The sequence below is a fragment of the Zerene cesonia genome, chromosome 6 (genome assembly GCF_012273895.1).
Source record: "Zerene cesonia ecotype Mississippi chromosome 6, Zerene_cesonia_1.1, whole genome shotgun sequence".
Taxonomy (NCBI): Eukaryota; Metazoa; Arthropoda; class Insecta; order Lepidoptera; family Pieridae; genus Zerene; species Zerene cesonia.
In genome coordinates, this window is record NC_052107.1 from 2,086,278 (window position 1) to 2,100,493 (window position 14,216).

The window sequence follows — 14,216 nt, forward strand, 5'->3', positions numbered from 1 at the left end:
TTTATAAGAACAAACGAGACAATTTACTTGATTATTCTCTATTATTAAAGCGTATTTTTTTAATTAAGTATATCTATTTTACGTACTACTATGAATATGATATTTTTACATTATGATTATTAAGAGACTCAATATTGAATCCATGACCTTTGCCAGTATGTTAAGTAAGGTAAGTATGTTAAATTTCATGACAAATAATAAATTAAGTCATTAGATAGTAATTAATCTACATTTACCTATATGTAACATTATATATGTATTTACAGAGATTTTTACAGTATAAGGATCGTACTATATTAAGCATGGCATATAACTACTGCGATGCTTGTATATAAATGTGTTTAAATATTTTAAATTATGTATTTACAATGAAGTTAAACATCGCCTTATACGTATTATCTACGCTTGCAAGTTATTTGTAGTTTTATATTTATAAAAGTGTCTGTAGAAGCACATGTTATTAAAATAGTATGTTATCTGATTTTACTAATTGTTAATGAATTTAAATATAGTTTAGTAAAAATTGTAAATAACATACACTTACTGTTAAAATGAAATATGTGTGTTATTACATGTGGTATCAAATTATGCAAAGTAAGGTGTTTCATTTATTTTACCTAAAAGTCCTGCAAATGTAGTGTTGATGCTATAACGTCTTTATGGCCTTCAATACATAAACATAATTGTTATTTACTTCCAATCTCAATAAAATTACTTTGAACGACTACTGTACTATGCATATCAAAAAGGGTCGTTAGTTCTGTCAATGGAGACACACTCCCAAGAGCTATATAATTAAGAGAAATGCATCTATTTCAACAATATCCATTTCAAGGGGCCGAAATGGGTTTGCTTCACCGTATTTGGTTAAAATTAACACCAACAAAAGCTTTACATCAAAGTGCCAGAGAGGAGACCATGTTCTTTGAATATATGTACCGTGTTACGTATTTGGCGGGTAAGTGTTTATTGTCTATCACCAACGCTGTTTGTCTTTCAACAGTTTAGATGTGTTGGTTATGGCGTGTGTTATATTTGAAATTGATCCTTGAGGCAATGTGAGTTTTGGAAAGATCTCAATGTGGCTTTAGAAAATTTCACACGGTCTTTTGTTTGATGTAGCTTTAAAGGCGAAAGACATAAAACGTTATTTGTAGGAATAGCTCATTATGAATATCTCTGAGAGATAAATGGTTCGGTATTGCGCTGGTATAAAATATGGGATTATTTAGGATATTAAACGTCCTTTTTCCATACAGATCCTTCATGATGCATAGATTCACTTTTCAGTTAAACCTGGTCTTTATCATGCTCCAATTTAAAAAGAAGCCTTAGATTATCGACACTTCTAGAAATGAGTGACAGGAGAATGATAATTCGATGCGTTATTTTATCCTCCGGTTTAAAACAACTGATAATTTTAGCTTGTTTCAAAATCCTACTACAAATATAACTGTGTCATCGCAAGTTCGCAAGACTACATTCCGTTAAGAGTTTTGTGGTTTAATATATGTTCAAAGTGGCATTAATGCTCTAAGTTTTCAACATCTGCGGCGCGAAATGTTCTTGCGGGGCAAATTATGCTTTCAAACTTTGTACCTCCTTTAATAACTAATTTTGTATAGCTACGTTTTAGGACTGTACCAGCGTTAAATAATAAACTTGGAACCTTTCATTGTTGCTGTTGAGCCATGTTTTGTATGATTAATAAAATAAAATATGGTCTTTAATATTAGAGTCAGTAATAGCGTATAGTCAGCAGTATCAATTTTATATTACCCATATTAATTGTAAATGATATGGGTAGTATAAAAGTTGTACAAAGATTATTGTATTGTAAGTTACATACTTACGTTATTTCTTCATAAAGATAACGGAATACAAAAGCCATCATGCGTAAATAGACATAAATAACGATTTATTTTAATTTGACTCTTATCTTAGTTTTAATAACACAAAGTCTGTCATTCGAAGCATAAACTTTCCTCTAAGATGAGGAAGTTTTAATTGAATATATGAGTCTGCGTTCCCTACTTAACGAGTAATCTTATCGAGTTCGTAGCGTCTGACTAAAGGCGCATTTTAAACTATTATAAATGAAGTATATAACACTATTGAAGTAATATATTTCTTTTAAATATGAGCTGGTATTTATTTGATCTTTTGGCAACCTTTGCGTAAGCTTTACATGCCTATAAGTTTAAAAGATCCTAATGCCTAAGACGGGTTTCAAAAATAATTAAAGCTAAGTGTGTGTGCGAATCTTTAAAGGTTTTCTTTATAATGAAATTAGTATAGTGTACTGTGCAAGCGCTATTATCCGTATGGGCCACGCCTATTGTCACGCTCTAATTACACTTCTTTTGAATTGCCTATTGAATGGTAAAAACAATCAAAAAATGATTAGGTTCAATGAATAGTTGTGAAATTAACAAATAAAGGTTATGCTAATACTAATGTGTTTCAATGTGTTTACGTACAAAATGCTTTTTTGTGTCTAAAATTATGATTTTGATTAAAGTCGTTTATTTCTTTCGAAAAACTACTGAATGCTGGCCTTTGATATAGCACCGAAAAAAAGGAATTTGAAAAACATTCGTTATTTTCTCTCGCAAGAGTTCCCGTTTCGTCAAATGCAGGTTTTACTTCGCAGTTAATAATGATGTTTCGGAACAGTCCAAGTTTAATTTGCGTTGAGTGCATTAGTACACAGAATGTATAATAAACTCAGTTCTAAGTTGTGCATCGCTTTGTCCGAACTTGGCCAGTTTCTGTACGTGTAGTTTGTGTTTCTAGAAGGAATTTAAGATGCTTAAGTGGAGAGATGAAGCATTGGTTTGACAACTTGTCGATAAAGATACTGTCAGTTTGGTTGACACTTTCATTAATTATATTGAATAAGTTGAAGTTTCGACTTATAATTATAATGACATGAAACTAATTCTTTATCTCAGTAAAAAATTGAAAGATGAAAGGCAAACAATGCATAAATAGCATGGGAATATAGTAGCACCTTTAAAGTAAAAGGAAAGAACTAAACCATAATTTAAAAGATATACAACCGTTTTGATACTACTCAAGAGTGCGGTAAACGAAGAAAACTTATAAAAGAAACATTTTTCTGAACCAAACTAATCATACATACCATTTCTATCCCCTGAAATGAACCTCGTTTAAACACAAATTAAAACGCAATAAAACGTTTCACAAACAATAACGAATATGCTTTTAACATAACACTATCCCTTTGAAGGACATTAATGAATCAGAGAACAAATACCATACAGCCAAATATACCGTTTCAATAATACCAACCGCCACCTGACATGTGAGACATTTATAATGCACATATCACTGTCAAAGTGTATAAAAATAACTTGCTCTCAATGATTGTTTTAAAACAGATGCGATTCGTAACTACAATTTGTTAGGGCTACACTAAACGGTTCAAACGATCTCTCATTAGATCTATAAACGAAGGAATAAAATCCATTTGAATAAAGACACAATTGTATATATTCATATACTACGATGTTGTAGTGCTTAATAACAGTTCGCGGTGGACTATAATCTTACTATGCCTAAATTTCTCTTTTGTTTCAACGTTTAAAATACAATTATAAGTTCTCATATTAAGCTAACAATCCTCACAGTTTCAGCTTACCTTTAAAGAAGTATAAATAACCCGTAACCAATACGGTGGACCTACAAATAAATCGTTACCACATGTCGGACTTCTAATTAGAAAAGGGGACATGTATGACAGACACTGATGTTTGGGTGAAACCGAAATAGATGTGTTCTTCCGTCATCTGATAATTAATTTTATTAGTTTACGAAATTTTATTGAGCAGAAATGTTTACATAGTTTTTTGTTTATGCATCTCTTGATTTATTTTTATTTGTATTAAAACATACATTCGAAGAGTCGAAGTCAAAAACAGATTCTTGGTGTCCAATTTCCTTAAATTTATTGGAATAGTCTAAAGAAAAACCGCTATGTTATTTGAAAATATTCATGTTGTTGTTTATAATGATTGAAATATTTCAAAATTTATAAATGTTTGAAAAAGGATGAAATTTTTGTAATAATTATACCAGGATGATGCTTTTAATTGTCTGTTTCCCATTTAACATGTTAACTGCGTAAAAGAGTAGTAGCTATCGACAAAATCGTCTTTCTTTCGATCTTTATGATGAGCTACTCATTTGCGTAGCTTTTGTCTAAGTTCATTTAGGTACGAATAAAATATGTTTTAATTCATTTTATAAAAACTTTGTGGCACTCATGCGATTTCAAACAAATACTTACACCGTACGCAAATAGTGTTTTTTACTGTCAAAACTTAAGTAGATATATACGAGTAGTTAGTTCGCTGGCAAGCAAAATATAATAAAACTTTGTAAATTTATTTCTGTGTACTGTGAAATGTTTCGTATTTATATTTAAAACGGACTGCTATTGTAAATAAAATACTGTCAAATAAACATCTGAAACGTTATTCCTACTAATAACATAAATGCGAAAGTTTGTAAGGATGTGTGTGTGTTTGTTACTCTTTCACACAAAAAGTACTGAACCGATTGAAATGAAATTTGGTACGTAGATAACAGGACAACTGGAAAAGCATATAGGCAAATTTTATCCCGATATTTCTACGGGATACCGACTTATGCGGGTGAAACCGCGGGGCCCAGCTAGTTTACTTATATTACAAGAAAAGTTTTTTATGTTATCTATTTATCGTGTCTCAATTGTGATTTTTTTTATAAGTTAACTTATATGAGTTTTGTAAATGAATCGTAAATTAGGTAGAAAATTCAACTCCTTATTTATGTTACTAATTAATAAAAAACGTATTTCTCAGACTTATCTAATTTATGGAAAGTACAAGCTATCATCAACCACCAATTAGGATACATGAACTTGTCGTTAAAATTGATCGCGATTAACGAATAATTAATAAGCGTAAAACAAATTAACTGTTTCCACTATTTAACTACAATATATTTTCTCGCACACTCGCACACACTACGTTGCTGTAAAAATAGTGTATTGTGTCACTTTCAAGCCTCTTAAGTATCTCCAAATACAAAATCATAGTTTTAACTCCCTTCGTTGCGACCGAAAAGAAGAGAAACAAACACACATTCGTAATATTCGTAAGCATAGTAAATAAATGATTATGAGGCGGGATTTGAACCTGCTTCTTTCGCCATATTCGCCATTTCACCAGGCCCGGCATATTCGGCTGGATCACGGATCCCGTGTCATGATAATTTTTTTTTCTATTCTTGTTTCCTAGTATCCAAAGATATATCACTATATAATTAAGATTTATGAACTTATATGTATTTATTATTAATTAATTTAACAAATATTGTACATTGCCAAAAAATTTCAACATATAAAAAGAACTTTTGTCTTTCGACATATTAAAATTCAAAATTCAGATTCATCAAAAGAACGCTCAGGATATTCAATAGCTGAAATTCAGTCAGAGCAAATTATAATGGACTTCTGGGTAGGAATTTCAAATCGGAATAGATAATAGTCACGTATCGCTCGCTCGGCAAAGGTTTATTGCGCTGAAAATATGCAAAGCGCAGGCTTTTCCAGTTTTAGATGGACTTTTATTCGGAACTATATAAAATTTTTGGGCGGTAAAAATTCAAACTGAAATTCCTTTATTTCTATCAACACAAGTAGCAAAACTTTGTACAATACATGTAAATAATTTTTCCTTGTACTTGTCAGCCCCACTGACATGTAATTTGGACACACACAGTGATACACGCTTTAATGGTAGGTATCTCCTCCTAGACAAATGATTGAAAATCTTTGTCACGTCATCCAAAATTTTATTTAATAAATCAAATCGTATAATGGACACATTCACTACAAGGCAACTAAGCTTAAAAATCAATTAAATTATCAAGCATCAATAAACTGATCCAATTGATTGTATACGCCCTACATATTATCAATCCCAATTCAACCACAGAGTTATAATGAAAGGAATATTAGGCATCATTTGGAGGAAATTAACAAATACCCGAGCGCTGGTCGAATCAAGTGGTGAACTTGAAACTCAATACTTTGAGTCAATGTACCGAGTAATATACTTAGAAGGTAGGAAAGTACCAAATTGTTTTACTCAATAACGCAGCTGAAGTTGATAGTATCTGTTTATTTAGTAACTTCGACAATCCGCTCCTATCTAACCTTATTTGGACATGGACTTTATTTACCATTTATAGTTTTGCAAGCATTTCGCAAAATTATGTTCTCATATCTACAACGTGTTTACATATCCTTAATTTTTATGTAAGAAATAAAAATAAGAATGAGAAATCACATCACATAAAAGTAAGCGCTTAATGAAACTTTTCTTAACATGTTTCAATGAACAGTTCCGTAAAGATCCAACTCCATAGTGACTATTCAATAAACTGTTAACCTATGAACATTTTTATTGATTCAATTTGTTGTAACAGGTATATCGTTCTCGGAGACCAATATAGGTTATTGGATGTACAGCTCCACGGTGAAGGCACTGATACTCTTACTGGTATTCAGCGAAGTGTGGCAATTTGTCAGTGCACGACTGACCATTGACACAGTAATTGACAGCACTAATATAATTGCTATTCAGTTAAGTGCAGCTTTTAAGTATAGAAGCAGGGTAAGGTTTTAGTGGATAAAATAATTTTATTGAGTGATAGAATGGTCACACATGAATTGTAGTAATTCTAGATATGTTGTATAGCCTATATAATTCAGAGATCACGTACATATGCAACGGTGAACGAATTTTGAAGTCGGTCCAGTAATTTCTGAGATTAGTGCGTTCAAACAAACTATTCAGTCTTACACAATTAAGTCTACATTAAGCTTATCTGTTAGATACAATGACAATTATTATGTCAGAAACTCTTCATAGTGACTATCAACAAGCAGTAAAATCCTACTAATATTATAAATGCGAAAGTTTGTAAGGATGTGTATATGTTTGTTACCCTCTCACTCAAAAACTACTGAACCGATTGCAAAGAAATATTGTACGTAGATAGCTGGAGAACTGGAATAACATATAGGCCACTTTTTATCCCGATATTCTTACGGGATACGGACTGCAGTTGATTTTTTTTAAGGTTAGAAAAAAAATAAAACACTATTTATGAAATATATAAAACATTCTTCTAAAGCGTTTGCATGCTATTGAATTACAAAATAAAAAATAGCAATATTTTATCTATTACCAATAAAGTATTACAGTGATATGTTTCCACTAGTACATTCCGAACTCTAACTCCTCGCAGACGGTTTTCATTTAGCAAATCTTTCACTAAAGCACTGTTAAATGAAATTCTAAGGTCTCCCGAGTTGAGATAGTTTAACGTTATTTCTTTTAGTTAGTACACAAGAACGTGTTTAGACGCCTCGCCTCGTCCATGAATTCTCCTAACTTTGATCTATCGACTGACGAAAGGAAAAAGTTAATGGAAGTTTGGCAAAAGAGAAATGAGGCGCATTTGAAGCTCCTTCTGGCCCTTGGGACTTGCACACTCATAGCTTGGTATTATGATTTTAACAACTTATTTTAAAGTATGATGTATTACAGTATATAAACAATAAGTTAACAGTTAATGAAATAAAATATAAATTTAGATCCCATTCTGTGCTGTCCGCCATCTTGAATTTGAAATTTGACATAGTATTTTACTAGTCAAGCCTTTTTATTTGATACCCGTATTGATGGAGTTGTAAAAAAGCTATCAATTTGACAATTTGTGGCGGCCGAGAACTTTGACCGATTTTCGTCAAACATAGCCAAGGGAAAAGGTTAAAAAAAACGCATCGAAATCCGAGAGACACCTCACACACACCCCTAATTATACGAATTACTTATAACACCCCACTCTTTTATATCGGAGATTTAAAAGTAACTAGTAATACCTACTCTAATTCAAAGATAAGTAATTCACAATAAATCGGCTCAGTGGTATTTAATAGTTACAAACAAGCCGAATAGATTTTGGTCTGCAATTCGTATTTAGATATTTAGGTTTTATTTGTATAATGGTATTTATTAATGTTGTGTTATGTGGAACGATAAATATCAAAGGATGAAATGAAACCGTAAAGGCCCCTTTCCACCTTTATACACATCCCTTTCAGACCTATTTCACATTCCTTAAATTTAAATTAAATAAACTTTATTGGATCCTCTAACATCATTACAAAACCAGTACCTATATCCCTGTAATTACGCCAAAATCGATTTTCTGCTCTTATTCATAGAGTCGAAACACGTTATACCTACGTAGCTATATGTCCTATAATAAATAACATTCAATTTATTCTATAACATTTGTTCTACTAAAATTCATTATTAACGAATTAAATTTTTTCGCTAATAGATAGACCCTTTACCACTCTCACCTCCGTTCCATGCACGTGCCATAATCTATGCAACATAAATTCATGTGTATCAACACGATGCTACGAATAAAAGCAGTGGTGGCTAAAAGCAGTGGTGGCTCAGTGGTGAGAACCTCGGACTTCAAAATCGATAAGTCGGGGTTCGAGACCGGGCGAGCGTGCAGGAAATAAATTGATTTTTCAATTTATCTGCGCATGTGGATAACATCACCACTGCTTAAACGGTGAAGGAAAAACATCGTGAGGAAACCGGCATGTCCAAGAATTAAAAGTTCGACGACATGTGACATCTGCCAACCCGCACTTGGCCAGCGTGGTGGATTATGGCCTGAACCCTCATAGGAGGCCTGTGTCCCAGTGGGAACATATATGGGCTGATGATGATGATGATGATGAACACGATGCTTCGACAGAAGTTCAAAATAAATTATAGCTAATATATTGCTGTCGACTAATAGCTGTATAACGAAAAGAGTTTCATCAAAATCCGACCATTAGATAAAAATGTAAACGTTTTTTTGGCTTTTGTTTCTTGCATGAAAACCTTAATGGTATTTTTCAGTTTCTATTCCACGTACAGATTTGAACTCTTCTACATTTTAGTTACATGTACGTACGGATTAGGAAAGAGTCAAAGATACGATTCTTATCCTTACCCTTTCCTATCCCATACCATTTAAAGTCCTTAATTCATTTTACAGATTCTCCTCTTCAAATGTGAATGTGTGGTAGCGCTACACTATTAATCAAATTATTTGGCTAGTGTTAATATTTTCAGGTACATATATCCCTTAGTAGATGAATTAGACTACAACCTAATGGTATCTGTTCGTTTACCGTACGACTACCAAAACTCCACCTTGTACCCGATAACGTATATTGGCTTGATAGTCGTCTTCTCATACATGTCGTACTTTGTGATGGTGAATGATCTCACTATACAAGCCCATCTTATGCATTTACTCTGCCAGTTTGCAATACTGAATGACTGCTTCAGAAATATCTTGAAGGACTGCGTTGAAGATTGTAAAGGTTAGTATTGTGTAGAGAGATTTTTTTAAGCAAATCAAGCCAATGTCGAAACGCTAGAAAAGGAACAGTTTATTGAGTTATTTATATTCTGTGCTGAAGAATACAGGTAAATGTTTATATTTTGTTAATCTGTGAGAATATGCAATACATGATTTTCTATGATAACATTGCAATCAATAGGCTAAATTTGCAAGAAAAATAAAACTAATAAATATCCAAATATATATCAAATATAACGTTTGCTGAGATCGTTTAAGCGCTTGTTAGATAGGAAACGTTAGCTAATTCATATTATGAATACAAATACTCGTTTAAAATATATTACCTCTGGAAGTATTTTCAAGCATTGCTTCATCAAATATTTATTACGATCCTATGTAAAAAATTATCGATCGCTGAAATAATTGTCTTTCAGATATGAACGAAATGCAATTGTTTTCAAATAATAAATTTAAGCAAAGGTTTATAAGGAGGTTGGGAAATCTTTCCGAGCAGCATAAATTTCTTTTAAAGTAAGTAGATAGTTCATATATCATTCGTGAACCACACCATTTTTGTTGTGTATTGTACTGGTATAAACTTTGTGTATATAATTTTGGACTATAATTTTTTATTCCAATTATATACACAAGGAACACCATAAATACCTATTCATTATTTTCAATTCTATTTCTTGTTAAAACATATCTACAAAAATAATTATTTTATACAAATAAGGTCAACGATGACCCTGGGGCTAGCCCCAGTAGTACTTATAAAATTAGACGAAATGGCAAATTTCCTTTCAGATACAAAAAGAATCACGCCATTCGATTGAAAACGCATTATATGGCAAAAAAATCTCAGTTTTACACGGACATTATTTATATCTAGCTGTACTTAAGATAATGTAATAGCAATATTATATATTGAAATGGAAATTCATAAGCCGATTATATAAAGTCGAACCCAAGTAAAGCTCCTAAATAGTAAATATTTAATGTGGAGGAGAAGGAGACAAATTACTATCAGTGCCAGGAAGATAACTAGACGTCTTTAAAACGAATAGGAAAAATGTTTTACTGCCTGCCCTACGGCCTAAAAAAGAGGCATTAACAGCGAGCACAGCAGAATACTTTCCCAATAATAATAAAAAATATATAGATATCGATCATAACTATCTTAAAAACCTACTATTGTTATGGAAATGCTCATAATATCGTAGTTTGTACAGACATATAGCCTTTAACGTAACTCTTTGTACCGTCAGAGTATTCAGGAGGCATTACATATTCATGAAATCGAGAGGCGAGCGCGTTGTTGAGTTATATTCACGTGGAAATAGGAGATACCACGTATAGTTTAGTATTCTCGCTTATGTTACAAATACACGGTATATTATGTGAATTTATTAGTAACTCCAGTACGGAGTTCAAATACTTTATCAATTGTATATTACTGAACGACTGTAAACGACGTTCTCAAAAATAAAAGCTGTTCTCGCTCGATGGTTTCTTTATTGTTATGTTACCCGTGAGTTTTTATCCGTTTAGCGTGATGCTTTTTGTGTTTGATGTTATAGGGGTTGTCATTTAGTCCCATTTTAGAATGTAGAGTGGTACCTGCTTGCCCTCAGGGATGTCGGTCGTCTTATTTTTTAGAAAATTATTATTTTTTTCATATTTTCGTTGTTTAAATATCAAGATTTTAGGATAAAAAATATCATAAATGCAAGCATTTCATACGAATTATCTGCAAGATGCATGCGATTACTAGGTAATTCCTAATCACGTTATAGAAACTAATTTTGATGTTATGTGACATACTTTATAGTTAAAGTGTTTGTCAGTATAAGAAGGCTCCAATAAAATGTTCAACTAAAAATATATTAAATAAGAACAACAATTTATTACCAGAACTAGACATAAGTAAACACTTTATACTATGTAAATATAAACAGAATATCATTTATTGATAATAAACTATTTATTCTCACAAATTTTAGCATCACGTCACAGCTTCGAGAGATATTGAGTAGACCAATGTTGGCACAGATGGTTGTTAGCACTACTCTTATTTGCTGTATTGGTTTTCAAGTGGCTATTGTGAGTACATAGTTTGACATGTTTTGCACTTATTATATAATATACTTTACTACTGTTTTAACGAAAGATTTTGATATGAATATATATCAAAATCTTTCGTTATACTATACTAGTAACTTATAATACTAGTAACTTCTAGATACAGTCATTCATCGAAGGTGTTAAAAGTTAAATGGGGGGGAAAAAGGCGAGACTATTTGTGTTTTAATGAGGACAACAAGAAATGCCAATAAGTGAACATAACGATATTATGAAAAAGTGATTGTAGATGTATTTGAAAATCTTTCTTTTTTAGGAATAAAATAAATCTTTCTTATTTATTGGACAATAACATGATATGATAAGAGCACTACACATATGTACAGTATTTTAAATTTGTATCATGTATCTCTAATTTATTTGAAGCAGATAAATACATTGTTGTACACACTAACTTGTCTTTGAATCGGCGAAAGATTGAACTTAAAATTGAATTTTCTTTGTTGACTTCTTTAAATGCTCTGTAGGTTATATGCCATCTTTGTAAATTATAATTGTTAAATATGCCTAAAGATATTAAAAAAGATGCCCACAATATAATTCTTAAGGCTACACTCAAGCGCCGGTAACGACACCCTTAATATCAGAGATAAGTTAGTAGAAAAGTACACATGATATTTTATCAATTTAATTTCCAGTCTGTGAGTGTGAACTTCACGAAATGGGTTATGAGTCTGCTGTACTTGGGATATAATATGTTCGTGCTATACATATTATGTCGATGGTGTGAGGAATTAAAGATTCAGGTAATATTGCTTAATAATTTTCTTTATCTTGTTCGCAATTGGAAGCGTTCCATACGATGCTTAACAAATAAGGAGCCAGCCAAAATAATAAGGCCAGAATATCTTTTCGTTTGATTTCAATATTTACTTTTGAAATTGTTTATTGTATTGCATTCAAAATAAAATTAAGCATATAAAATCCTTATAACATATTATGTGGAAGTGTGTTGTTTGTTTATTTGTTTCATTATATTTCTTTCACGTCGCTTTCACGTACTAAATTATATGAAAACATTGTGTGTGTGTGTGTGTGTATGTGTAATGAACGTTGAGAAAACAATCTACCTCCACTTATCATGTACCTTATCATCGCGGTACATGAAAACAACGCAGTATAGTTATGTTATCTGTGGCAAAGCTATATTAAATGGATAGGTACGTAAGAAGACCCCTTTGGGACTATTATGAACATAGAATATTTCCTGCTATAATTATGAATACCACAAATAGAATAGAATATTGTGCATTTATGCTTGTACAATTTAAAGCTCACGAGCTCGTCTGTTTGTTTGATCGCGCTTATGTCAGGAACAACTGGTTCGAAATTAAAATGATATTCTATAACAATATATATGACGTGGATGAAACTTCGAGATTCAGATAGTAGATTATATTTTCCATTTCTGCGTTTTGGTGTTATTACCTCAAAAATTACAAAATTCTTAAATAAAATACCCTGACTTCACTTCTTCCATTTGTTTTTATCGGTCGTCATTTTACTGTATTTATATCAAAGCTGAAGTGGGGACTAATGAGATGAATGTTATTTCGATTTTAATAAAGTCTAGAATATTTCTGTTGCTACTAACAGAGTACAGCAATTGGCGACGCGCTATATTTCTCCGGTTGGGAGAGTGGTATCACGAGGATACCTGGTGTACGGTCCAGCATGCTACTCATCTTGGCGCGCGCCAATAAACCGCTGGTTATGTCCGCTGGCGGCATGTATGACTTGTCACTGGAAGCTTATGCTACTGTTAGTACTAGTAAATAATGCATTAATCTTTTAGTAGAAGTAGTCGTTTGTGTTAATACACTAATGGTTGTACTGCTATGAACTAGAATTTTGATCAAGCAACCTTTAAGCATAATTCAGTATAATTTCTATGTATCGATTTAACAAAATTAAGATAGTTATTTTCACCTGAAATATAAATATATTTAACATTATAGCAATTGTCTAATAAAACAACTATTAGATTCATTTATCAAGACGAAAAGTCTCAGATGCTGATATCCGACACCCATCCGTATAAAGGATAATTTCTACTCATTAATTACCGTGTCTACTACGGGTTACACGTAAAAACTTGGTCGAACAAAATATATTTGATAAGGTTAAATATTGATGAGTTCTCACAGAGGGAGACTCGTGTTCAAGCATCCTTGTTTAGAAATTAACATGTTATGTTCGTTCGCAGATGGTTAAAACGTCATATAGTGCACTCACTGTATTACTTCGGCTTCGATGAAATAGTTATGTTGAATCACCTATAGTGCACGGTTTTATCTTCACTTTATATTGACAAAATTATTGTAGTTAAGAATGTTATTGGGTCTAAAGTCTTTGAATTATATTATGATTTAATTATGTAAGTTATAGTTTCGGTGATTATCACTGATTTAAGATATTGAATCTTTGTTCAATTTATTATAAGCAAAATTTTTGTCTTTTCTTAGAAAATTTGAATTAAATTTAATTTTTAGTTTAATTCATTGAAATGCTTTGTAAATGAGTAATTTTGAAAGTATAAAAAAAAACAAATATATCATAAATCGGGATTCGAACCCGCGTCTGTTTGCCATACCGTAGCTTTCAATTTTTTTTAT

The 14,216-nt window shown here is 31.8% G+C and overlaps 1 protein-coding gene across 1 annotated transcript; it reads left to right on the top strand.

The window, feature by feature from the left end:
- Window positions 1-254: 254 nt before the first annotated feature.
- On the top strand, window positions 255-13,858 carry LOC119840535 (odorant receptor 13a-like). The gene is made up of 10 exons (XM_038367206.1): window positions 255-277; window positions 6,042-6,133; window positions 6,499-6,686; window positions 7,417-7,580; window positions 9,225-9,478; window positions 9,894-9,990; window positions 11,463-11,562; window positions 12,240-12,347; window positions 13,198-13,362; window positions 13,808-13,858. Exons 1-10 carry the CDS (start codon window positions 255-257, stop codon window positions 13,856-13,858), a joined length of 1,242 nt encoding a protein of 413 aa, XP_038223134.1.
- Window positions 13,859-14,216: the final 358 nt, after the last annotated feature.

Bases quoted from the DNA above. Each gene is read 5' to 3' on its own strand.
- LOC119840535 (XM_038367206.1), top strand. From the start codon at position 255: ATGTATTTACAGAGATTTTTACA. The intron at 6,687-7,416 runs GTAAGGTTTTAG...TATTTCTTTTAG, and splicing joins CTTTTAAGTATAGAAGCAGG to TTAGTACACAAGAACGTGTT. The intron at 9,479-9,893 runs GTTAGTATTGTG...ATTGTCTTTCAG, and splicing joins CTGCGTTGAAGATTGTAAAG to ATATGAACGAAATGCAATTG.